Below are 25,968 nucleotides of genomic sequence, written 5' to 3'. Positions count from 1 at the left end.
ATTTTTATATCATTACGATATTTGTTCAAATTTAAAATCATTGTATTCGCAGCTCTTGACTATTTTATTAACAGCAGTTTTTGATAAATTGCATTCACTACAGATCCGACCCAAAGAAAATTGGATAAGGTTCGAAATCACCTGAAAATGAACTTTGAATGACATTGTATGATATATCGTTGAATTCAGCGTTAAAAGTTATTTCGAAAAGTGTCATAAAATATACAGGTCCGTACTGAAAAAAATGAGGTTGAGGGCGGCCCAGAGAGCACGAAACGTTGGATACGAAATCTGATTACGTCAAATTGAGAACAATTTACTGTCGAATAAAAAATTCCTGTTACATTTTTTGATAATATTTGAAGTAAAGTGGGAAAAAAAGAAAAATCAAAATGACAGAGTTCACTTTTCTTATGATATCTCAATAACCGGCCCTGATAATCTCGCTTTGTTTGAACGGCTTGATAATGCTTCTATGCATGCAACTTTTTCTCCATTTGACCGACCTTCTAACTCTCATGGTTTGAAAGTTACCAATACAATCCCATTAAAAAAGTGGCCACCCTGTATATGAATCGGTAAGCCTGGATCGAAAATGGCTAAAAATTGTTGGGTGCAAAGAAAATTTTTCATATAATCAAATACATTTTGACATTTTTCGGACCAAATGAATTCCTGTCCAGTAAATTATGTAGTGGGTCTAAAGTTATTGAATTATTTGGTATGTATTCGTTGTAAAAATTAATTTCACCCAAAAATTGTCAAACATTTTTTCTATTTTTTGGCACAGGAAAATTTCTTATCGATATTAAATTATCCTTCATTGGCGAGATCGTGTTATGATTTCTTATGTGGCCTTAATCGAGTGCGAATGTGCATTTCGAGAGTTTTAATCGAATTCCTTCCTTCATGATTGCTTCTAATAACTGTGTCAAATGATCTATGTGTTCTTCGAAGGATTTTGAAAATATTGAAATGTCGTCTATATAGTTAACTGTGAAATCTGATAATTTGTGTTTTCTTATTATATTACTAAGAATTCTTTGGAAAATAGACGGAGATGTTTTTAATCCGAATGGTAGTCAAGTCCATTGGAAGTGACCTTCTTGGATTACAAATCCCGTTTTTCCTCTCTATTTTCAATTCGTAAAGTGCTTGACCAACAAGCAGAATTAATATCAAGCTTTGAAAAAAATTTGCAGTTTCTTGTTTTAATTACTAGGTCTTCTATTAATGGGAACGGTTGGGATTGAGGGACCCTTATTCTGTTTAAATCTCTAAAATCTATGCATAATCTTGATCTTCTATTTTCATCTTTTTCCAAGCCTAAAGTTACCGGGGCAGCAAAAGGGCTATAGGATTCTTCTATCGAATTTTTTTCAAGTAATTGAGATATTTGTTCTTCTATTTCTTTCTTGTCATCAATTGTACATCTGTTAGGGCTTTCACTACAATATTTATCTACTATGAGATCTATTCTTGCTTCATAGTCTTTTACGGTACCTATGTCGTACTCATCTTTAGCAAAAATATTTTTATATTTGTTTACTGAATCTGTTATGATTTTTTTTCACTATTATTCAAATGATTCATTGAAATATTAAAAGTATTCATCTCTACATGTTTATTTGAATTAATTCGATACTCATTCATTAATTTATTAGGTGCAGAATCTTTTTGTTCTATCTCTAATCTTTCATTTTGTATCAACTTAAATTTCTGAATACAATTTAGGGCTATAAGGAAATTGTACTCAAAATTTTTATTATTGATTATGAACACGTTTACATATTTTCCTATATTTAATATTTTTATTTTTAATTTTATCATACCATCTGTTTCATGAACACCATTAATCGTTCTCAAATTAGTTTTCTTTTGATAGCCATTTTTTGTCTTTAAATTAATCAATTTAGAATTTATCAATGATATATTAGATCCTGGATCATAAATTGCAGGTATTTCCAAAATATCATTCAACCTAATTTTGAGTTCAATCAATGGTGGCACGATTAGTTTTTTGTATCATCGGTACTTAATTCTACATGTTTCAGTTTGTTACCTTTCTTTTCTGAGTCTTTAAACCAACATTCCATTTCGGGATGAAATGTTGTTCCTTTGTTATTATCTTTGCATATTTTACAAGGTATTTTTTTCTGTTTTTCCTTTAAAGTCAGGTTTGAACTTTTTGACTTCTGTATTTTTTTTCATGCTTAAATGATCTAATTTATTCAATTCATTATGTAGAACTTCAGATTTCACCATTTTTTCTCTATCAATTTTCTAATATGAAGTTGGGTAAGCCCATAGCAATAGGATCAACAAGCGTATCACTATCCATAGTTTTTTTACTTGTAATAGTAATTTTTCCTTCTTCATAGAATATTCTAATAGTGAACCTGCTTGATATCTAAATGCTATTGCATATTTTATTGGAGACCCACCTTTACATGAGAAAGTTTTACAAAAATTTTCTCTCCAATCATTCCATTCTGCTGTGATAGTGAGTTTCAATAGAGTACAATCATTCCAATCTGCAGCAATTTTTTCATAATATATCCATAAATGATTTTAAAATTTCTATTTTATTACAATTTTCATCAATTTCGAATCTTTCACATTCTTTTTCAAAACTTCTTAACCATTGCTCTGCATTTGCATTTTTTCCATCAAATTTTCCGATAGTAAATTCTGTGGCCAATTTACACACATTTCTCTCTCCAATATTTTCTTGGTTTTTCTTCAGTATCTTCTCTAATAATTTTTCTAATGAATGTTCTGGAGCACTAATCCTTGTAGTTGTGTCACTGCTTCCTTCACTCACTTCCTCTAAGAATACGTTTTCAAATTGGATATATCCATCCTCATCGAAATAAGTATTTTTCATTTCTTTTGTTAAACTCACCCACACTCTCTTTGTTTGGCCTTTGTGAGCAAGTTTTCTTGATTTTTGTATATGCCGCAGTTTTTAGTAATTCTACATGTAATAATGCATTTGAATACTCATTTGGGATTTTGAATGAATTTCCATCCATTGTAGTTATTCTGGTCACACAAAGCACATTTGACTTTCCATCTGAAACAGCCAGCATTTTGAATGTGATCTTCAATTTTTCCATAGTGATTTAAAACCAGAATGTTGTTTTATAATGTGATTAAATATCTTTCTGATTGGAATAAAAACAGTTGTGTTCCTCTGTAAATAACAAAGCTTTTATCATTATATACACTATTTACACTTACATACATGATCTAGAATATTAATCCTACCTGTAAATAACAAAGAAACAACATTCAATGTTCTTATTCACTAGGTTGTCGTTAGATAACTTTTACAATATTGCAACTCACTGTATTCGGAATGAATTCATCTATCATACTGATGATACGTTTGCGAATTTAACAACGTTCCGTATAGGTATTAAGCAATCTGATTCATTGACCTGACTACGCGCGTAATTCAATCAGATCGAGGAAATTCCTTACATATATATATAAAAATGTTTGTTCGCGCATTGAAACAAAAACATTTAAATCAAGATATATATTTGTTGTAATGAAATTAAAAAGAACTCGAACAAAATGAATACGATTCATTTCTTATATTTTAACAATTATGGTATGCCGAATGAACAAACATGAATTCAGAATCGGTAGAGAATAGGTATTTGTTCTATTTTCAGTAGGTTACACTTACTGAATTCCAAGGGTATGAAGCATGATACTTATTTTGAGTCTTGTTCTAACTGAAGTCTGATATAGTTGTGAAGAGTAGCGTTGATGTAAAGGAATAGTCGAATAACATATTCCTTTTACAGCTTCATTAATAAAAATGAGTTGAAAAACAGCGGAATAGCCGAAATACGACATAGCTATAGCAAGAGCAGATAGTACCAAGGCTACTGGAAAGTTCGACATATGAATCAATGTCAAGATATATTCGGAGTAATTTGGAAAGTTCTCACGTATCCAGACAGCCAAATAGGTTCTTTTGTTGAAATACTCTGGGGATAAAGTGAATCCTAAAGCAGCCAGCAAGGCTAATCCATAATTGATCAGTACAATGAGCCTCAACACAAATATTTTGGAGCAAAGTTTGTTGTATTTCTTCTCTCCAATGACTTCTGCATTAAGCGGTATTCCTATTGACTGGAATGTATCAGAAAACCACATTATGTCTTTGTATTTCAGCAAAACTGTCCAGAGGTTTATTAAAACCTGAAAACAAAGAAGGTATGATATTTGATGATGGAAAATATGTATATAGAATTGATATATGAATCATTCATTCAACTAATGAATTAATGTACAATAATAGTAAAAAATCGGACCCTTTTAAGGTTTATGAGTTTGTTATCGCTTTCAAGACTATTACATTTATTGCACTACGAGCACATCTATCTTTGTCGGCGTCGCCCCTTATTTATCATCTGTGATTCTTGTATTCGTCATCTGTATACAGTTACCCGTTGTTTTCGATTTTTTGTATCATTCTCGTCACAAAATTTCAATACTGTAGTTATCGATAACCAAATTTTTAGTATGTAGCCGTAACCCATATCCGGATGCTTCACTCAAATTAAACCGAAATCCTATTGAGAGGGTGAACCAATTCCTTTATTTGGGGTCTATAATAACAGACCAGCTGGATCCGGATATGGAAATTAAACGTAGAATAGCAATGGCCAAGACCACTTTTGCGAAAATGAAGACCTTTTTATGTAATGACCACCTTAACCTGGACTTGAGGCAGAGAATGGTCAAGTGCTATGTTTGGCCGGTGCTTTTGTATGGTGTCGAAACATGGACCTTCAAGTTGTCAACATTGAACCGCATTGAAACATTCGAAATGTGGATACACATACGTATGCTCAAAATTCCCTAGACAGCATACAAAACAAATGAAGAAGTGTTAAGAATAGCCAACAAGAATAGAGAATTGCTTAAGTTCATCAAGCGTAGGAAGATATATTTTCTGGGCCATGTGATGAGGGGAAGTCGCTATCGAATTCTCCAATTGATAATCAGCGGCAAAATAGAAGGAAAGAGGGGTGTAAGTATTTATTTATGAAGTACTTGAATTCTATCAAGCTACTTGGTCTTTAGCATTCTGTAGTATCACATAAAAAATAAAATAATGAAATGAGAAGGAACCTTGTAAAAAGCACATTCATTTATTAAACTATTTTGTATAAAAGAACCAGAAATATCAACAATTTCAAAATGGGAACCAAAATTTAAACACTATAAATAATAATGATGACAATATCAAAAATACAGTTTCTTAATATTTAGAAACCTTCCAGCACAGTTTGATTATATGATTAGGCTTTTAGGTTTTTCTAGCTTAACGTTGAGCTAGCAGAAGCCGCGATTTCTCCGACAATAGAGAGGAAAAAAAATTCAATAAGATAATATATTGGTCTAAAATTATGGCCAAAAATAAATCTAAAGTTCCAAAAGTGGTTCTACTAGATTTATTGGGGTAAGCAAGAATATCGCAAGTCAAATCAAGTCCAGTTCAAGTATGTATGTAATATTTCACGAGCTTGATTTTCAAGTCAAGTAGTTGGTTAAAATATCAAGCTACTTGGATTGATGAATCCCTAGAATACATGAAAACTGAGTTGTGATCTTTCGAATTATTTCGCCTGTTGCTTCAATATTTTTTCTCTTGATATTTTTGGGCGCCCCTGCGGACCTTGCGCCCGTAGCAAGTGCCACCTTTGCTACGCCCTAGATGCGGAACTGAGATTAACATATAGTTATTGAATTGAATTTGAGATCGAACCGAATTAATATTTAATTAGCCAATTGTAGTAAGGCTGATTTCTATCAGTTCATAAATATGTATTAATTTATCGAAGATGAAGAAATAAACAAAAATATTCAAAATTTTCGATTCAAAATATGGTATACTCACAAATATTTCAATTCCACCGAAAGAGCCATGTTTCAACAAAATTTCTTTATCGAATGTTGATAACATGCGATAAATAGTGAGGCATAATGCGAAAGAAAACTGGAACGTAACATAATGTAGAACCAGTAGAATGATCTTGAATTTCATAGGTTCCAGTGTGACGTAAAGTAGCAATATCAGGGGATCTTTGTATTTGTTTCGATATTCTGAAAACAAAATAGATTTTAGTGAGTTCCTCATTAAGAAAACAATAGTAAATGTTATCGTCTATAATACGGTGAACAAATTCAGTTGTCTCTTTGATTTAAATTTGGAGTATCTCATCCAAACGAGACCGACAATAGGTATTCATCACACACAAATTTTAACCAAAAAGACATGATAAAACATTCCGCGACCCCGTAACTGAGGACTGGACCGACCGGTGCCAGCCACTTATGAAGTATTCTATCTCTCTATTTACGTTGTTCCTTTTCGTGGATCACCGAACTAATAATCAGTCAGAAAATGCAGTTGCCCCTGCTTTAAGCTAGGTTGACATGGGTAGTGCATGGCGTTCGATGATTTCACTTTCTTTTTCACGGGAACAGAATGACGTATATTATAATAATAATAAATTTCTTTATTTGCAGAAGTATGACATAACAGATAAATGTTCAAAGAAAATATAACGCTAAAAAAAATAACGTCTGCAAATCGGAGCTTAAGGCAGTAAAACTGATATGAAATTAAGTTCCAAATTCACACAAACTGTTTGTTCCACAAGTTACATGAAAAAAAAAGTTCCCCCATAATTCCATGCACTAAATAAAAAAAAGATGAAAACATTCAATCATACCGCTTGCACCTCACACTAATCGTCCAAGAAGCATTAGCTTCATCCTGTATCTAAACTTGGCTAGATCGAGACCCTTGAAGTCATTCAGTATCTGATTGTACAGGGTGGGCAAATAAGCGAGGTAAGCGGCTATATCTCAGGATCCACTCATCGCGGAGACTTTCGGTAAAAAATGTTACCACTAAAGTGTACAAGAAAACACACTGGAAATTGTTTTGAAATTCATACCTCTTTCGCTAGGAGGCGTAATAGCTACCGTCGAGTAGAAAAATGAAATTCACTCGAAAATGTTTCATATAACGTTGAAGAAAAAATATCATCACTGTAATTCTTGGAAAATTCTCTATCTTTTTGAATTGTCACTTTCGATTTTACGACATCAAATGAGGGTAGGGGAAAGGGAGAAATCTGACTGAGTGAAATGCCTGTAACTTCAGTTTGGCTCAACATTTTCGAGCAAATTAGATCTCATCTGAAAGAAAATATCTTGTTGATTGAGGACAAAATATACTCATTATAAATTTGTTTTGCTGCTTTCGATAAGGGGCGCTAAGTCAGAAGTTCATTGTTTTGTTCATTTTACTCCGAAATTTCAACTGTAATGATAGGATTCTCTTAACAGAAACAGAAATTCTATCAAATTTGCATGAAATAACCGGAACATCGCAGAGCGATAGTTTCAGGCGTTCTGAAGTTATGGGCGAAAGAAGATAGTTTTCAACTGATGCACTGCAAAAAAACAAATTGTGTCTTTAAGTTCTGACAGAAACAGAAATCCCATCAAATTTGTATGAAAAAATCAAAAGGTCGCAAAGCGATAGCTTCAGGCGTTCTGGAGTTATGGCCGAAAATAGCATATTATTTCACAGAGCTGTGACGAGCACTGAAAAAAGTGCTTGAGCACTAAGCACTAAGCACTCGAAAAAAAAGGGCTTCGAGCACCAAGCACTAAGCATCGATTTTCACAAAAGACTCGCGATTACTAAGCACTTTGTAAAAGTAATTCGAAATTTCGAGCACTAAGCACTTTAGTAGGAACTGTTGAAAGTGAAGTTTTTTAATCGGAAAATATATTGTTCCTATAATCTAATGTAAAATTATGGTCGGGTAAGAGAAGAAGTACACCAGAATTTTATAGAGTTGATAATATGAACTGGATTATCAAAATAAAGAAGAATGAGCAAAATGAAAATGAAAGAGAACAAGTTCAAATTCTTCAAATATGATTTTGAATTTTTAACAATTCAATTTTTATTTTAGAAAAATGTTTGACTATATTTGAATGAAAGTAAAAATTGAATTGTCACAATAATGAATGATACTAGTTAACCAACAGATAAATTGAATATCAAATAGCAGAAACCTGCATGGAAGGGACGAATGTGATGAGTTATTATTCCATACTTGAAAACTTATGACTATATATTTTACAGTCATCATTCAGCCTTATTATTTCGTCATAATATCTGCAATGCTCGACCGAGGGTTCGACTCACTGATGATGAATCTGTCTTGAAATTCGATTGTGTTCGTCCGGCCGAAAAAATGATAATTCTCGGAGAGATATTCAAACTTGAAATTTTCAGGATATCTTCGAATATCGAATGTTGCTGTTTAGTTTGTCCAAATCCAACAAGGAATCTCGTAGATATAGACGTAGATAATGTTGCCTTTAGATGTTAAATAACAATTTCAAGAGTCGTAATGAATATTATGTGGATAGCTCAACCGAAAACATAAGATTTCAAACAGAATATCTTGAAAAAATTATCCAATATTTCCTTGATCACAAAACCGACGAGTTTGGCTTAACCATAACTAGGCTTCGGATGAATATGAATTTGCATAACTGCATATTCCAATGTATATTTGAGTTAAAGTTCATATTTTAATCATTTTCTGTTTTAAATACATATTTCCAAGATAAAATTGGTTTTTAAACAAGAACAAATCTAATAGAACCGTTCTTTTGGCAAATCCCAAAGAGCTTTTATGACTTTTTATGACCTATCCAACCCGCAAAGAATGCAGTATTCGGAGAAAATATTTATCTGGTAAGAAAGATAGTAAACCTCGTTTCTGTCGTTGTTTTTTAAGTGCCTACTGAAATATTTCTTTAGGCAAGTAGGTATCAGAGCAATGAGAATTCGAATGAAAATATGGAACAATGGAATAATGGAACTTTTTTGCGTATCAATTTCTTGACCCTTATACGTGTTAATTCTTATTATTTTAATTTTCACTATCGTTTATCTAACTCATGTAAATAACACCATTTTTGTTTTATAGACTATTGGCCAATGCTATACTAAACTAATAAAATTTTGAGATTTTATTCTTTACGACCTTTATACCTGCTTCTGTATGTATTTTGTTCAAACAAGTACTTCATTAATTTCAACTATAGTATAAAACGAAGAACTAACTGTCACATAAGTGGATACATAAGATTTTTGTCCGATCAGAAAAGATTTTACCGATTTGTGTTTCTTTTTCAAAAATTCCTCATTTTCATATGAGTTCTTTCCCCAAATAACTTCAAATATTGCCAAAATCTTGTTATCACTGACAATGATGTACAAGATACCCAATGAAATATAACCAAATACAAAATTATTTCAACATCAGTGTTCGAGGCACTAGATACAAGATACCTACCTTTCGAAATTGAATCTGAAAGAATGTTATACATGATATATAAGGTTGAAGTTGATAAGTACGATTTCAAGTTACAAAAATTATTATAATAATTATATTCAATTTCAATCGTAACTTTCAGAATTAGAATAAATCAATTCGATTCAAGATAATCAAATTTTTGGATGTTTTTTTTAATTTCCTTTCAACAATTGAACATAGTCTCTTATTACAAAATGAAACCGAATGATTAAATTGATTGAGATTGAGAATACAAAGATACGTAAAAATTCTTTATAAAATAAAGTTCATAAAAAACGATTCTGTAATATGAAATGAATATCTATAAATCTGAAATAATCAGCCACTTTAATTTATCAATGAAATTCCAGTTAGACATATTTTTTTCCGCTTAATAGAATAACCGATGTGAGATAATGGTAGGTATATTTTCGAATGAAGATTTTGCAAAACTTGTTTTACCATCTGTTTTAAATGATGTACCCTTCGAAAATTCCATCACATTTCGTAGTTATTCTGAACCGACAGCCACCAAAGAAGTTTTATGATTTTATTATGTTTATGGACGGTCTTCTAGAACCGCATAGAACCTCGATGAACAGAGAATTGATTCATCGGAACAGTCAAGGTATCCCAATTCCCAACCATTTCGGTGAGATTTCTGAATCTTATAAAATCTACCAACTGATTTCTTCCTACTAAAAATTTCATGCAAATGCGAAAAATCTAAAAAAGTTGATTTCTACTAAATCTGGTTACACTGGTACGAAGCTTCAGACATTGGTTCGTTTGGTCTTTGGTCATAAAAATGGTCTACGAACTGTCCGGAGTTGCTTCGTTTCCGAGATATGACGAGCGAAGAAGTTTCGAAAAAACGGTACCTAGTTATTTATGATGATTATTAATGATGGTCGCCAACCTCCGTTGAGGAGACGGCACTTAAAGAAGAAGAAGTTATTTATGAATTATCCTAAATATTTTTCTGTAGTTTTTCATTTTTTAGATTGAATAACTAAAAATGGAACTTTTCGGTCTCCTGTATTATCTTCATATCAAGCTTTGTTATCGAGAAAAAAAATTAGCTCAACTCATTCTGAAAACTATTCATGGTGTTTAGGATCCACATGGTGTTTATGATTCAATAGAGTGGCTTCAATTTTTTTTTCTCGAAAACGAAGCTAGATATGACGGAAATACAGGTGACGAAAAAGTTGTACATATATTATTAGTTGTTGAATCTTTGAAAATTTATTAAAAACCACAAACGAGTCAGTTGCGTACTCTTTGTCCTCAATATTGTTGTGTCCACTGAGACACCACTGGACCTAAATAATTCAATCTAGTTAGAGCTAAATAAGCGCCATATTACTTTCAATAACTTCACTAAATTCATTTAAATACCCAAGTACCAAATATTTAATATTTCGTAGATCCTTCAGAATACCTATTTGTTGCTATTTACTAGTATTTTTTTTACAGTTTGAACACAATTCGTCTGAAACTACTTACCGGGAAGGTGAATGAGTATAACCAGGTAAAATCTTTTGGACCGAGCTGCGCGGAATTAACTGACGTTTGAATTTGTTTTGAAATTCATAACAAATAACATGTTTACTAGGTCCTACCTCCAAAGATGATAAATCAACAGTTGACCTGTCATGATTGCCAAAATGTATAGGTATATTCGACAGGAAGGCTTTCCAGATTAGCATTAATGAACATCTAAAGAGTTTTCTTAACTGCAAGAACAATTGTACATATTTCAATCCTTCATTGGATTGAGGACATACGTTCAATCATAATATTGAAATTCTACAGACCGAAATTGAAAGTTGAGGCTTGAAATTTCTAGAACCACTAGATATACCTAGATAGTCTTAACAAAATTATTAAGCGCTGAAATTTCGTAATGAAGGAATTTATTTGAATGAGATTTCGAAAGAAAATCATTGAAAACTCCACTGGGTGTTCGAAATGATAAAATTCATTGATGACGCATTCGAAATTTAGTATTGGACTATTTCAACTGGTACACCCTATAATTTATTTTGTCATTCAGGAGACAAATTTACAAAGATACTAAAATTTGCTACCTGATAAGAAAATAAAATGCAGGCTATGCCATTTAGAATATGCCCGATAATAACGTTTGAATGAGTCGTCAATTAGTTGACTCGTTTTGTCGTTAGGATCTTCCAAAGCCTCTTCACTTTATAAAAAATCGAAATATTTCAAAAACGGTAAATTTTGAGCGAAACAACTCAGGTTAATTTATTCCGTGCAATCTGAAAATTCAATGAAAAAAGGTGTTCCATAAAAAAATATTTGTTTATTAATCGAGGTAGGTAAATTTTTTGGTACACCCTGTATATTTCCAAACAATTAGATAATGTAGCTCTAATCTAATAGAACCTCGTGTTACTGTGTCGAAAAATAATCGAAAATATCAGCCCTTAACTGAGCATCGCATCAATGTTGGAACAGCCTGTATGGATTGGATAATAAAAATGAAAGAACTCATTTCAATTTATAAGATATAAGTCATCGTTTTATTCTTATGATTCTCCAACAAAGCCTCAGAATTTTTATGATAGCAAAATAAAATAAAACATATTTTGCCTTATCAGCATCGGAATTTTATTTTCAAAGCAGTGTGACCAGATTTACTAGAAATCTACTTTTTAGTAGTTTTTTCGCAATTCCAGGAAATTTTTAGTAGGAAGAAATCAGTTGGTAGATTTTAGAAGTTCTATAAATCTGATCGAGACGAATGGGAATTGAGATGCCTAGACTGTTTCGATGAATCAATTCATTGTTCTTCGAGATTCTACACGATTCTAGAAGAAAGTACGTAAACATAATAAAATCATAAAACTTCTTTGGTAGCTGTCGGCTGAGAACAACTACAAAGGATGAATCTACAAAGGGTATCCCATTAAAAACAGATGGTGTATAATATTCGATTGAAAATATTCTATTATCTCACATCTCGTATTCTAGTCGGCGGAAAAAAATATATGATATATAATAATAATAATAATACCTACCACGGGTAGCGGTAGGTGAATCCCTAGCGATTCACCTATCAGGAGAGTTGAATCGACTCCAGCCCACCGCAGATTCCAGGAGCTCCCTGACCCGGGAAGCTGAAACCTGTCGAAGGGTCCCTGTCCAGGGTAACGGACGAAGCCGTGTGGAAAGCAGCTCAAGAATTCTCCCACCGTAGCTCTGCGGATCGTAAAAAGCGATCAAAGGCCGTCTCCCCCACGACACGGAGGAACCCATGAATGATGGTGAATTTGAGGAATAGGAATATAGAGCCGCTGCCTGAGGTTCGTCAGGGCGTGTCTGGAGCCGGCGCTGGACATGACAATATGCGGGACGTCGGTGACAGAGTGTTAAGGAGACGGGCGTCTGTCGAACAAAATGCTACGCCTCCACAATCTCAACATTCTAGGAGAAGAATAACACGAGTTTCTTCGACCGCTGAAGGTGTTGCGCAGGATCTCCAACCAGCACTCACCCAAGCAGGTCTACCAAGAAGACGCATGAAATGGACAAGTTCGATAAATGAAACGACCATGCGCATATATTATGAAGTGACTAATATGGAAGAGGATAAAATAGGCTACCGGCAAAAATTATTTGCAGAATTCCACAGAAACTATTCCGAACTCCAAGTTTCTGAGCAAAAAGTAGCCGACCAATACCGGGTCATATTGAGAAATAAACTTGTACCCGATGAGAGTCTTAACACCATAAAAAATGTAGTCCAACTGAGGCTACAGAATAGAGACCTCACTAACAACGAAACGACAATTGAAGAAAACAACGATTGTGCTGAAAACCAACACAACATCAATGCACAAATGAACACTGAGGAACAAAACAACGCAGATGTGATAGCAATAAGTGATGCACAACGACAGAATATATATGCTGCACCCGTCGAAAATCCAGAAGAAGACCAAAGAGAACTACTGGAGCGATGATCTGCCACAATGAATAGATGCGTTATAGATTTTGAGGGCACTGATCCATTGAGACGACTGATTCTGCCAAGATTGGGGACATCCAAGAAACTATCTCATCTTCTGGTCATGACCAACAAGGAGATTATACCAAAGTATCTTTCTGACTACCATGATCTCGAATCATTACACCTCATCATATACTGTGCAGCATTTTCAATAGCAACAGTGCTAGGTATGAAGCCGAAACCTAAAATTCAGCAACCAGCCAGAGAAAAACAACAAAATAAACCACATTGGCAAAAAAGGCTAGAAAATAAAGTTCATAGCATCCGCAAAGATATTGGGAGGCTCACCCAATTTGCAAAAGGTTCGCCGTCTAGAAAATTACAAAAAATGGTGAATATAATAATGTATCGTCATCGGCAACATGCAACATATGATCCAAACAATGAAAATGCTTAACAAATTTTAGACACACTGAAACAAAAACTTAGTGTGTACTCCGAAAGACTCAGAAGATACAATGAGAGCTATAGAAGAAAACAGGATAATATGATTTTTGAAAACTCCGAAAGAAAATTCTATAGAATGTTAAACAATAATATGTCAGCAACACCAGGAAGTTATCCAACAGTCGAGGATATTGAGAATTTTTGGACAGATCAACTGGCTACACCAACCTCCTACAACTCCCAGGCTGATTGGATAAGAAGTGAAGAGAACTCCTGTGAGACAATAGAACACATGCCGCATAACGCAGTTTCTATAGAAGAATTCCATGAAATATTGAAAAACACACACAATTGGAAATCACCCGGCCCAGATGGAATCCACAACTTTTGGTTGAAGAAATTTTGGTGTATACACGGTAGGCTAGTTGAAACCATAAATGGTGTTATAAGGAATCCAACGGAAATGCCCAAATTTTTAACAACAGGGACCACTTACCTCTTACAGAAGAATCTGCAAAATACAGCGGAACCATCAAAATACAGACAATTACTTGTCTACCAACAATATATAAAATCATCACATCATTTATAGCATCTCGTTTCTACAAACATTGCGAGACAAATAACATAATGACAGCACAGCAGAAAGGATGTTCCAAGAATGCACTAGGATCGAAGGAACTGCTGATAATAGATTCCATCATATGTAACCAAGCCTTTAAAAAACACAGAAATCTTTTTATGACATATTTTGACTATAAGAAGGCCTTCGACTCTATTCCACATGGGTGGCTGACAAAAATTTTGGAAATATACAAGATCGATCCAATTACAATAAACTTTCTGAAGTATGCAATGTGCAACTGGAGAACGAATATCGAACTCTCTACGACGAACATGACTGCTAAAGAGATTCCAATAAAAAGGGGAATTTTCCAAGGAGATTCATTGAGTCCCTTATGGTTGTGCTTGGCGCTGAACCCCCTTTCTAAACAACTGAATGCTACTGAAAAAGGTTTCAATGTCAAAGGAAATAGAACTACTATTGCACTCAATCATTTGCTAAACATGGATGACTTAAAACTTATAACAGGCAATAAAAACCACTTGCAAATTATGGTCAAACTGGTGGAAAATTTTTCGAAAGACGTGGGGATGAAATTCGGATTGGACAAGTGTCGTACTATTAGCGTAGTGCGTGGAAAAATCCAAGATGAACCGATAGCTCTCTCCAATGGACAGGAGATAGAAGCAATGAAATCGGACGATCTTTATAAATACCTAGGAATGAAACAAAACCGACGAATCAACCATCAAAGAATGAAGGAAGACTTAACAACTGAGTTCATTAGGAGAATCAACAGAATTTTAAAAACAAACCTCAACAGCAAGAACATGACGAGAGCCATCAACACATATGCATGTTCAATTCTTACATACTCTTTCGGTATCATTCCATGGAGCAAAACAGATATGGAAAACCTGCAACGCAAAATGAGAACCTTGATGACGAAAGCACACAAGCACCATCCGAAAAGTAGCATTGAGAGGACGACACTGCCGAGGAATAAAGGAGGCAGAGGTCTGCTAGACATCATGGAACTTGCCCATGGTCAAATTGAATGCCTACGAACATACTTCAAAGACAAATCAGGCACGTCAGAGATCTACAAAGTACTGTGTGAAGCAGACGAATCAACACCTTTACAACTGCCACAAGGAGCAATTGTCATACAACCACCAGACAATCCAAGAAAAACTGCAAAGATGGAGAGAAAAGCCCCTTCATGGACGACATTTCAACGAGGTGAACCAGGATCATGTCGACATTGAAGCGTCGAACTATTGGCTCACATCAGGTGCGATGTATCCAGAAACGGAAAGATTTCTTTTAGCCATCCAAGATCAAGTGATCTCAACAAGAAATTACTGCAAGCATATCATAAAGGATCGAACTATTACTGACGATCGATGCCGTTATGGGTGTCCAACGAATGAGACAATCCAACATATCACGGGAGGATGTCAAATGTTTGCAGGAAATGAATATAAAGAGAGACACAATGCAGTAGGAAAGATACTACACCAAGAAATGGCAACTAAATTAACAATATTCGTTCTGAAAAAGTGCCATACTACAAATACCGACCGGAAACCATCCTGGAAAACGAACGCTATAAACTGTACTGGGATCGTACAGTTTTGACTGATAAAACAGTCCCTCACAACAGGCCAGATATATTGCTAGTTGATAAACATCAAAAGGCAGCAATACTCATCGACGTAGCAATACCCAATAACAACAACATGCGTCAAAAAGAGGTCGAAAAAATTTTAAAATATAGGGACCTCGAATTTCAGATAAAGCGCCAGTGGGGAATGATATCAACGAGAACTATTCCAATTATCATCTCTACAACAGGAATAGTACCAAAAAATCTCAACAGAAATATCAAGCAACTAGGACTTAGTGAGTATATATGTAATATAATACAAAAAGCTGTTCTTTTAGGTACTGCAAGGACGGTGAGAAAATTCCTAGGAAGCGAAGGACAGGTCCAAGGATCGCGTGTAAGAAGACCAGAAGTTCGACGAGAACCAGGGGGACCACAAGGACCGGACACGACCGAGCTCTGCCCTTCTGATATTTTAAATATCTGGGATTGAGTGAATGTTCCTCTTAGCGAGGAGTGAGAAGCCGACGGCGAGGAGAAATCCTACGCGTATAGGCAAAAGTCGGGGATAATAATATAGTTCATTGTAGATAAACATTAATCACAGAGGCGTGAGCCTGTACGTGATTTGTAATACAGCTTATAAAATTAAACAAAGCCAATACAAAACATTCAAAATTAATAATAATTATAAAATTAAACATAGCCAATATAAAACATACAAAATTAATTATAATTCTAATGTGACAGGAGTAAAGATTCATTTAGGATCTTCCACAATGAATGGTCTCAATGACGAAACGCATCAAGACAAAAATGGGTCTCTGGTCTCTCATCTACAAAATAGTCGAACTAATGATTAAGTGTAGGGAAGGTTTTCATTCGATAGTAGTCATTTCAGAATAATATTTTATAAAATATATAACGATCTCTCATTATGGGTTGATGATTGAATTAAAATATTCCCTTCCTCTTTCAATTATCCATTTCTTTAATTCATTTCTACGTTTTTTAGGATTTAATATCATCTTCAAATCTTTGGGAACCGTAGAGTATAATCGCGGAGCAAGGTAACTGAAACTTCTTTGGCCAATACGTTTTTCTGCTCTTGGTGCAAAGCATCTGTTGGTCTTATTTCTTGTGTCATAAGAGTATTCTCTTGGTTGGATTTGAATTTTTCTCGAACTTATGGCGGATAAGATTTGCAGTACAAATAGCTGATGAGGATTCATAATTTTGGATATTTCATATAAATCATCGGATGGAAACAAAAGTGGTTTTCCATAGATAATACGAAGCAACCACTTCTGGATTACTTCAACTCTTTTCATGTGACAATTATAAGCTCCACCCCATCCTATTATTCCATACTGAATCTGAGACTGACACAAGGCAGTATAAATCAGCTCCAAATTCGAAACGCTCAGGTAATTCTTCAGGTATCTGAACTTTGAGAGTAGATACCACTAAGGAATCGATGTGCTTATCCCACTTCAGATGTCTGTCAATTGTAACCCCAAGATATTTAATATGATCCGCTTCAGGAATGGATGTATTAGTATCAACTGCTAGTTCAACCATATGTGGAAGACCAGATTTGTAGGATGAAAATGGTAAGTAGAGTGTTTTCTCAATGTTCATTGTGAGTTTATTATCTTCAAACCACTCTTTTATGTGAAAAAGATCTTTTTCAGTCTCTTCCTTGAGTTTTTCCCACCTGTCATCCTCATACACTATGACAGTGTCGTCCGCAAAGCTCATAGCTTCCCCCTTATTCCTCATTAACAATAGGCTGTTCACATATACGAGAAACAACACTGGTCCCAATACCGTTCCCTAGGGTACTCCATATGTGACAGTCTTTGGTTTGCTTGTGTGTTGTCCTATTTTCACAAACTGGGTCCTATGTGACAAATAACCTTTCATTAACTTGTACGCTTTTCCTCGAAATCCATTCAAGTACAGTTTACGGAGGAGTTTCTTATGTGACACAGTATCAAATGCTTTCTTGAGGTCTATGAAAACGCACAGACCCACCTTGTCTCCATCTAGACAGCTGTATATTTTCTCCATGAGCTTTTTTATTGCGTCCTCCGCAGATTTACCTTTTCTAAATCCAAACTGGTTTTCAGACAAAATTTTATTTTTCTCTAAAAATTTCAGAAAACGAACTTTGATCAACTTTTCTATTATCTTGGATATGTTGGAAGTTAAACAAACTGGTCTATAGTTTGATATGGCAGTTTTATCCCCTGATTTGTAAACTGGTCTAATAATGCCTCTTTTCAGAATATCTGGGAATTGACCAACTTCAAAACAATAAAATTGGCCAGCAACATCAACGGTTCCGCTATTTCTTCACGAATATTCTTCAAAAGTTCTGCCCTGATACCATCCTCACCCGGAGCCCCACCACTTTTTAATTCCGAAATTATTTCTTTCACTTCCCTTCTACAAGTTGGGAATAGGAAAAGTGTATTGTCACAGAAATACTCTCTACTCTCTCTCTGTGGTACTTCTCTTATTTTATCTGTTTGCCTATTTCACTATAATATCTATTGAGCTCCTCCACCATTTGTCTCCCATCTGTTACCTCAAGTCCTTCAGAATCCTTAATCGAGTCTATTTTAGTTTCTGGCCTACATCTTCCACAAATATCATCAATGTACGACCACAGGGATTTTGCACTGGAATTATTTTTAGTTATGAAATTATTAATGTGATCTCTTTTTGCATTTTTTATCATCTTCTGTAAAGTATTACGGTATCTAATATAGTTTTGCTTCAATTGAACATTGAATGGATCTTTCATCAATTCCTTGTATAATTTATTTTTATTGATTATAGATTTCAGTAGACCACGAGTAATCCAATCCTTCTTTCCAGATTTTCTATATGTATGCTTAATTCTTTTTGTGTGCCTTTCAGTGTAATGGTTTATTAATTCAATAAATGATTCAGCAAATATATTCACGTTTTTGTGTTTAGAAAAGTTGTACCAATTTATCGTTCTCAAATCCTCCCTTAATTTACCATAATCTATATAAGTTTTATATTCATTAACATTTTCTTTTGGTACATCATCAATATTGAGACACAATTCTATCGAATAGTGATCGGTTACATCTGTGCGAACAATGAATGACTTATTCTGATTTTCAGTGGGATGGCGACATCTCAGGAAGAAATGATTCAGGCAACTGTTACTAGATGGTCTAGTAACATTGCTAATATATGAATTGTATCCGAAAAAACTGAACAAACTTTTATACTCATCAACATATTCATTCTTAGACAGCAGGTTAACGTTCATGTCACCCACAACCACGTGATAGTCACATATCCTTGGTTTTTCTATATACTCAAACAGGCCTTTGTTGAATTCACCTGGACTTGTCTGGGGTGAGCGGTAAATTCCCAATATTTTAACTATTTTTCCTCTTAATTTCAAATCTACTTCCAATGCTTTTTTATCCCCAATAGTCACTATTTCATGGCTGTATTGCAGATCCTCCCTAATATATATAACTACCCCATCATTTCTGTTATATGTTCCATTGTTGTACAAACATGAGTAACCCCTTATGTTGAAAAGATTCGGATCAGAAATCCTGAAAGTTTCCGTGAATACAATTACATGGAAATCCCCTTGATATGTTCTTAATAATACCTTGAATTCATCGAAATTCTTTTCTAAGCTCCTAATATTGTTATGCAGTATCTTAAACTTTTCCCCCACGTCACGATTATTCAAATCCCCCAACTGATGTATATATTCAGACTCATATATTTCCAAATCAAAATCCCTAACAAATTGATCCATATAGAAAACAACAGCGAAAACACAATTACAAAAAAAATCTCAATGGAAATTTGTCTCTTAAATTATAAACAACAACAAAACATAAAACTCAGCCAACCGATTTAGCCTCCCTTCTTCAATTTGCTCACAGGGTTAATAGATTTCTTGATACCACCAAAAGACTGCGACCTGGTGCTTCCCAGCTCCTCTGAATCCTTCAATTTATCCTTGTTGACTTTTAGGTCTTCAATCATCAGCAAGTTCTCGTGATCAGTTACCATCTGCTTTACTCGAGTTGAAGGGTGAGGATCATCTGGCGCACTAGTTCCAGTTACCAGATTCGCACTATCACCAGATTGAGAATTAAACTCTTCGCTTTTGTCCGTGATGTTGACTGAAAGGATCCGATCCAAATTTTGTTGATCTTTCAGTTGCTGGACAGAGAATTTTTCACCATCAACGAATAAGCAACCAGATCGAATATATGCTCTGCAGTTTTTCTGCCTTGCCAGATTCAGGTGTTTCCTCAAGATTTTGGAATCACGGTGGTCTTCTTCACAAAGGTCCTCGTTGATGTAGACTTTAGAGCCCTTTAGTTTGCGCCGTTTCGTGATCACCTTAGTTTTGGTCAAATATGATAAAAATTCAATTTTTACTTCAGGTTTATTCTTTCCCAATCTGTAGATATTATTAATATCCTGTTCACTCAGATTGATATCCAGCAAATAATTCAGCTGGGAAATTGTAGATTGCACAAGATCCGAACTATCCAGCCTCAACCCAGTCACAATAATATTATTCTTCAAAGCGTTTCTCTTGATCTTCAGCAACTCATGCTCTACTTTAGAAGTCCTCTCTTCACATGCCTCTTGTCGAATTGCCGTGCTCAATCTTAATTTTTGGATCTCCCCCTTCACTTTCTCGAGCTCTTCCTTCAATGTAGCTGTCTGTCGGTCAAATTCATTCTTCAAAAATTTCGATAATATTTCTTCATTAAATTCTACTCCCGGAACAAATGTTGACGGTGTATGGAACCCTTTACTATTATGATAAGTAGTATCATCAGATGTCAAGTGATAACTATCTGATAATCAAATGATTCCGTTTTCCGTCGAGTAAACCCCGATGATTCAGCGTTAATCCGACTCTTCGGAAAATAATTTCAAACTATTATATTCTCCTAAATTATAGTTCAGCTTCCACTAATTTTTCAGAAAAAATTCCACTATTTACTTCGAAAATTTAGCAAATTCATGTAGAGGGCACCGAAACACGTCAACTCATATGGCTACCATACAATATCAATCCTGTTGTTACTGAAATTTCATAGACAAATTGAAGTGGCTGAATAATCTGGTTCGATTCAAGGAAAAAAACTTCAGATAGAAGAAATCCTGAAAAAATGTGTTCACCCCGGTCTTCCCTCGGGTCTACCAGCAACAAAAATGGGTAATAAAATTATCAAACGTGCCGACAGTAACAGCGGACAGCCGTAATCACTTCTGAAGATAGAAACTCGCCTAAATGGAAATTTTTCGGAATAATAAAACGAAGTGATTTCCATAAATCCCTTACTGTTTGTGACAATTGTTTCGCCAACACTGTGACATAATCAGGGTACCTCAGAAAAAAGAAAAGATAGAGGTGCCTTATAGCATTTGTTGACATCGCTATAACATTTTTGTTTACAAACACTTATAATGTACTGCGTTGCCATTCTGAGGAAGAAGTAATCTTTTCTCCGTTCTGTGGCATAGATGTTTTGCGAATATTCTGAGGATTTGGCAACACGGTTCTGTTGTTGTTATTGCACGTGTCAACTAGAGGTGCGTTAAGGGTTAACTGTTCATTTTAATTTCACGTTTGTAATCGGCGGTATTTCATACAAGTTTGTGAATTTTAAGTTACATATTGTTAATTTTAATCATGGTAAATACTCGAAAAACATGTATAGTGTGTAAAACATCGGAAATGAAAACCTAACCTATCATAGGTTAGTTCACGTTTTGAGTCCATAGGCGTAGAATATATCTCGTCTATGGCGTAGTATTTGTGAGATATCGAAAACTTAATTCAATGCTAACATTTGTAGGTTTCCTTCAAATAGAGAATTTAGCAAAATATTGTGCCACGTATTAATATTGCAAATGAACAATTTGCCGAAATATGCATATGTTTGTTCCAAACATTTCAGCACCGAAAACTTAATAAGAGGCAGTAAGAGAACCATTGACTACGCCACTGAAATGTTTACCGCCCCTCTAGTTGTTAATTTTGCAGGTTTGTTGTTGTCCTATCTCACTTTATCATCATACTGTTGCAATTGATTACAATACAACGCTATTTACTTCTAAGGGCACCTCTATCTTTTCTTTCCTCTGAGCAGGGTACATACATTTCAACAGACCTTAAATAAGTGACAAAAATATGAGCATTGCCTGAAGAAACATAAATACTAAATAGGTCGAAATAAATTTTAAAGGTGTATTGGACGTTCACCACGCCAGGTATTTCTAAACTATTGAAGAAATTCTATAATGAACAAACAGATGTAAACTCACTCCTACTATTGAATTTCTTCGAAAAATTTGAAAATTCCCATATAACCGTAAAGTTTATTATGTCCAATTTAGTATTTCATTAAGGTTTTTCGAAATATCATGTCAAACACATTAAAAAATAATTCAGATTATATATTTATTTTTATGTAAACACTTCACAGAAATATTATCGGACTTTATTTCGTGAAATAACAATATACTAGCAAGAGGTTAATATCTAGCATCCATAAATAATGAAATACAGTACAATCGCGCTAATATGAACACAAATAATTCTGGCTTGTTCATATTACAGAAACTGTTCATATTTGTGAAGGTCAAGAAATAAGAATTTTTACATGTTTTTTAGGTTTTATTTCGTAATGAGTACATGAATATCGATAAAAATGATGCGCATAAAGTTATAAAAAGATTATTTCAATGAGAAAATATTCAAATATTTCAAAAATAATACAAGTTAATTATAATGACTGATCTTTTCTGAAGAAAAACGATGTTATTTTAGTTTGGGTCTTCTTCGCAGCAAATTTCGATGAAACTGCTTTCTCATGTAAGTTTTTCAGGGTAAGTATCTCAGTCTAATCCAGAGTATTCTATTTTGCCCACTCCATTGATATGTTCAAAGCTTGAACTGCTTCCGCGTGTGAGACTTTAACTGACTCGGCAGAAATTTCAGTCACTTTCTTCAGATTCGTTGCACTCTTCTAGATTAGTATCTTCATCTCTGTTCCATTCATCTATATCTTGACCTGAGTATTCCATAGGCTGTAGAGCTTGAAGCAGAGAAATTGTTTGTTCAACCACAGACTCCATACCTCTCGTCCCAGTGAGCTTTTTCTGCAAAACTGATAGTGGCAAATTCTCTTCATCTAGCGGATTTTGATCATTTTCAGTCTCGGTAATTATCTTATTCCAACATTTTTTTAATAACCTGAGGGCTCAACTTGTTCCATGCTGTAGCTAAATTCATCATTGCCTCACTTAGTGTAAGTTTGTTGAGGGCAGATCCTACCGGTTCATCTCCAGTAATGATTGAACTTAGAAGGAGGTTCCTATAATAAAGTTTTGTGAGCCTGAGCACATTTTGATCCATCGGTTGAATAAGAGGCGTTACATTTGGTGGCATAAACATCACAAAAATATGTCCATCACTGGTTTTCAATTCCTCAGCCGATGGATGGGAGGGTGCATTGTCTAAAAGAAGCAGCGCTTTCTCAGGAAGATTTTGAGTTCTCAGGAAGTTTCGAACCTCTGGAACAAACTGTTGGAAAAACCAATTTTTGAAAATGTTACACGTCATCCATGCGTTTCTACTGTTTCGGTATACAAGGGTTGAAGTTCTTGAAAGATCTCGGATTTTTCGCTTTTCCAATAACCAGAAGTTTAATTTTGTGCGAGCCTGAAGCCTAAACAGCCTAAAAATGTGATTCTTTGTTTGGAAATATTTAAATCAGATGCCGATTTTTCGGCTAGGGAAACAAACGTTTTATCTGGTAGTAATCGCCAGTAAAATCTTCATCAGCGTTGTATATCTGATGTTCGTTAAATTCATGTTCTTGAATGACTCTCTCCAATCTTTCTTTAAAAGCAGCAATGAATTTTGGCTGACTCGAGAGTTTCTCCCCTGTTATTTTCAAGAACACCATAACGTTCTTTGAAGCGCTGGAGCCATCCATCGCTTGCTTTAAATTCAGAGATATTCAAACTTGCACATAAATTCAAGGCTTTCTGTTTGATCATTTCTCCAGAAATCGGCATATTTCTTTCTCGTTGGTCAAGGAACCATCTATACAGCTGCATTTCCATTTCTGGCATTTCCGCCTTCTTTAGTGTACATTTTTTGGTCAATCTGAACGTATTGCCTACTCTCTCTCGAATTTGTATTTTTTTGTTTTTTATAAAACAAAACCAGGAATTCCATATTTCTTCGCTGATAAGGTAACATTCAGGCCTTTATTGATGTCTTCTAAGACTTCAGCTTTCTCATGAAGAGATAAACATCTTGATTTTCCACGCACTTTCACCATTTCCTTAGCTATTGTACTACTCATAAGAAGAATGCGAGACAACTAATAAAAGCGCGAACCGGCAATGCATAAATGACGATAAATCGTGAAAACCGATTCATTCCTTTGAATAAAATAGACTAGTTCCGACAAGTTCATACTAACGAGATTATACTATGTTCATATTATAGAGTAGTCAATACAAAAAATTTTGTGTTCACATTACGGAGTGGTTCATAATAACGCGTGTTCATATTAGCGCGATTGTACTGTATATCATTTTTGGAATCACAAGATCGTAAGTTTAGAAAAAGTCTTATTCCACGAGATCGAAATATGAAAATAAGTTTCATAATGAAAACTAAAAAGCAAGATATGGAAACTAAATTTACTTGTAGAATACAACGCAAGCATAAAAAATAGAGGTATGATTAGAAATAAGGAATTGTGATTTGTGACAATTGTCGACACAAAGCATTCATATTTTCAGAAAATTATTCAATTTTATCGTTAACAGTCTGGCCAACTACTGATGATCGAACTTTGTTAGACGTCCTTCAATCATGCAAATATCAAAATTCTTATTGTTGAAAAAAAAGGGGATGGTAATTGTAATAACTTTCTCATTTACCTATAAGATAGGTATTGAAATGTTCAATTTCAAAATATCATGATAGTACCTACTGTTTATACTTTATTTTATAAGAAATATCCTGGGATATGATTGAAAATACAATTTCCTACTCTCCTTCCGCCTAACAAATGCATTGATTTTTTATTAAATTAAACTTATCTGATATATAAATGCACACTGAATTCACACAAAAGAGCCAGCGTCAGATCTTTATTGTGTACCTATTGAATTTCAATACACGATCAAAGACTAATCAGATTATGTGAAACGATCAAGGCGTCGGCGCATATTCGTGTTATAACAAAAATTCGGAAGTGTTTAGTGCTTAGTAATCCGCAAAAGTAATCGCGAGCACTTCAGTGCTCGGGAGCCCTTTCGGGATTACTAAGCACTAAGCCTTTTGTCAAAGTGCTTCGATTACTAAGCACTAAGCACCGATTTTAAAAAGGGCTCGGGAGCACAAAAAGGCTTCAAGTGCTTTCGAAAGCACTAAGCACAATGCTTTGGCACAGCTCTGGTAGTGCATGGCGTTCGTTGTTTTCACTTTCTAATTCACGGGAATAGAATGACGTATATTCCTATTTTAAGAACCTATTTGCCAAATTTATGTTGTTTCTTCGTCGGCACAAAGGCATACCGACCAGCCCTAATGACTGCACGTGCCTTTCAGCGTCAATCTGGATATTTATGACTATGATGCGGCTCTTTTTTGATGGCAATTAACTTTGTCGGTATTCCTGCCTGTTGTTTATGACCGAATTGAACCTCATTCCGAATTTCTAAACATGTGATTTTTGTTGATCAATCACAAAAAATTTGTGGCTCTTTGTTCATAAGACATTTTTTATCCAAGGAATCGCGCTTTTTCGTTTTCTCTTGCCGTTAATATTTTCACAAAAATTTTTGTCTGAGAATTGTTTTATATAGTTACTCTATATGCAGGGTA

The 25,968-nt window shown here is 34.5% G+C and overlaps 1 protein-coding gene across 1 annotated transcript in view; it reads right to left on the bottom strand.

Moving 5' to 3' along the window:
* LOC123680833 overlaps window positions 1-25,968 on the bottom strand; it is an 87,894-nt gene that overhangs the window by 49,361 nt on the left and 12,565 nt on the right. The window contains exons 4-5 of the mRNA XM_045618950.1: window positions 5,924-6,129; window positions 3,698-4,218 (exon numbers count right to left, since the gene is read on the bottom strand). Of these exons, the coding sequence (XP_045474906.1) occupies window positions 3,698-4,218; window positions 5,924-6,129 (727 nt within the window). The remainder of the gene's footprint in view (window positions 1-3,697; window positions 4,219-5,923; window positions 6,130-25,968) is intronic.

This window comes from Harmonia axyridis, chromosome 5 (assembly GCF_914767665.1).
Source record: "Harmonia axyridis chromosome 5, icHarAxyr1.1, whole genome shotgun sequence".
Lineage (NCBI taxonomy): Eukaryota > Metazoa > Arthropoda > Insecta > Coleoptera > Coccinellidae > Harmonia > Harmonia axyridis.
This window is presented reverse-complemented; position numbering and strand designations above follow the sequence as displayed.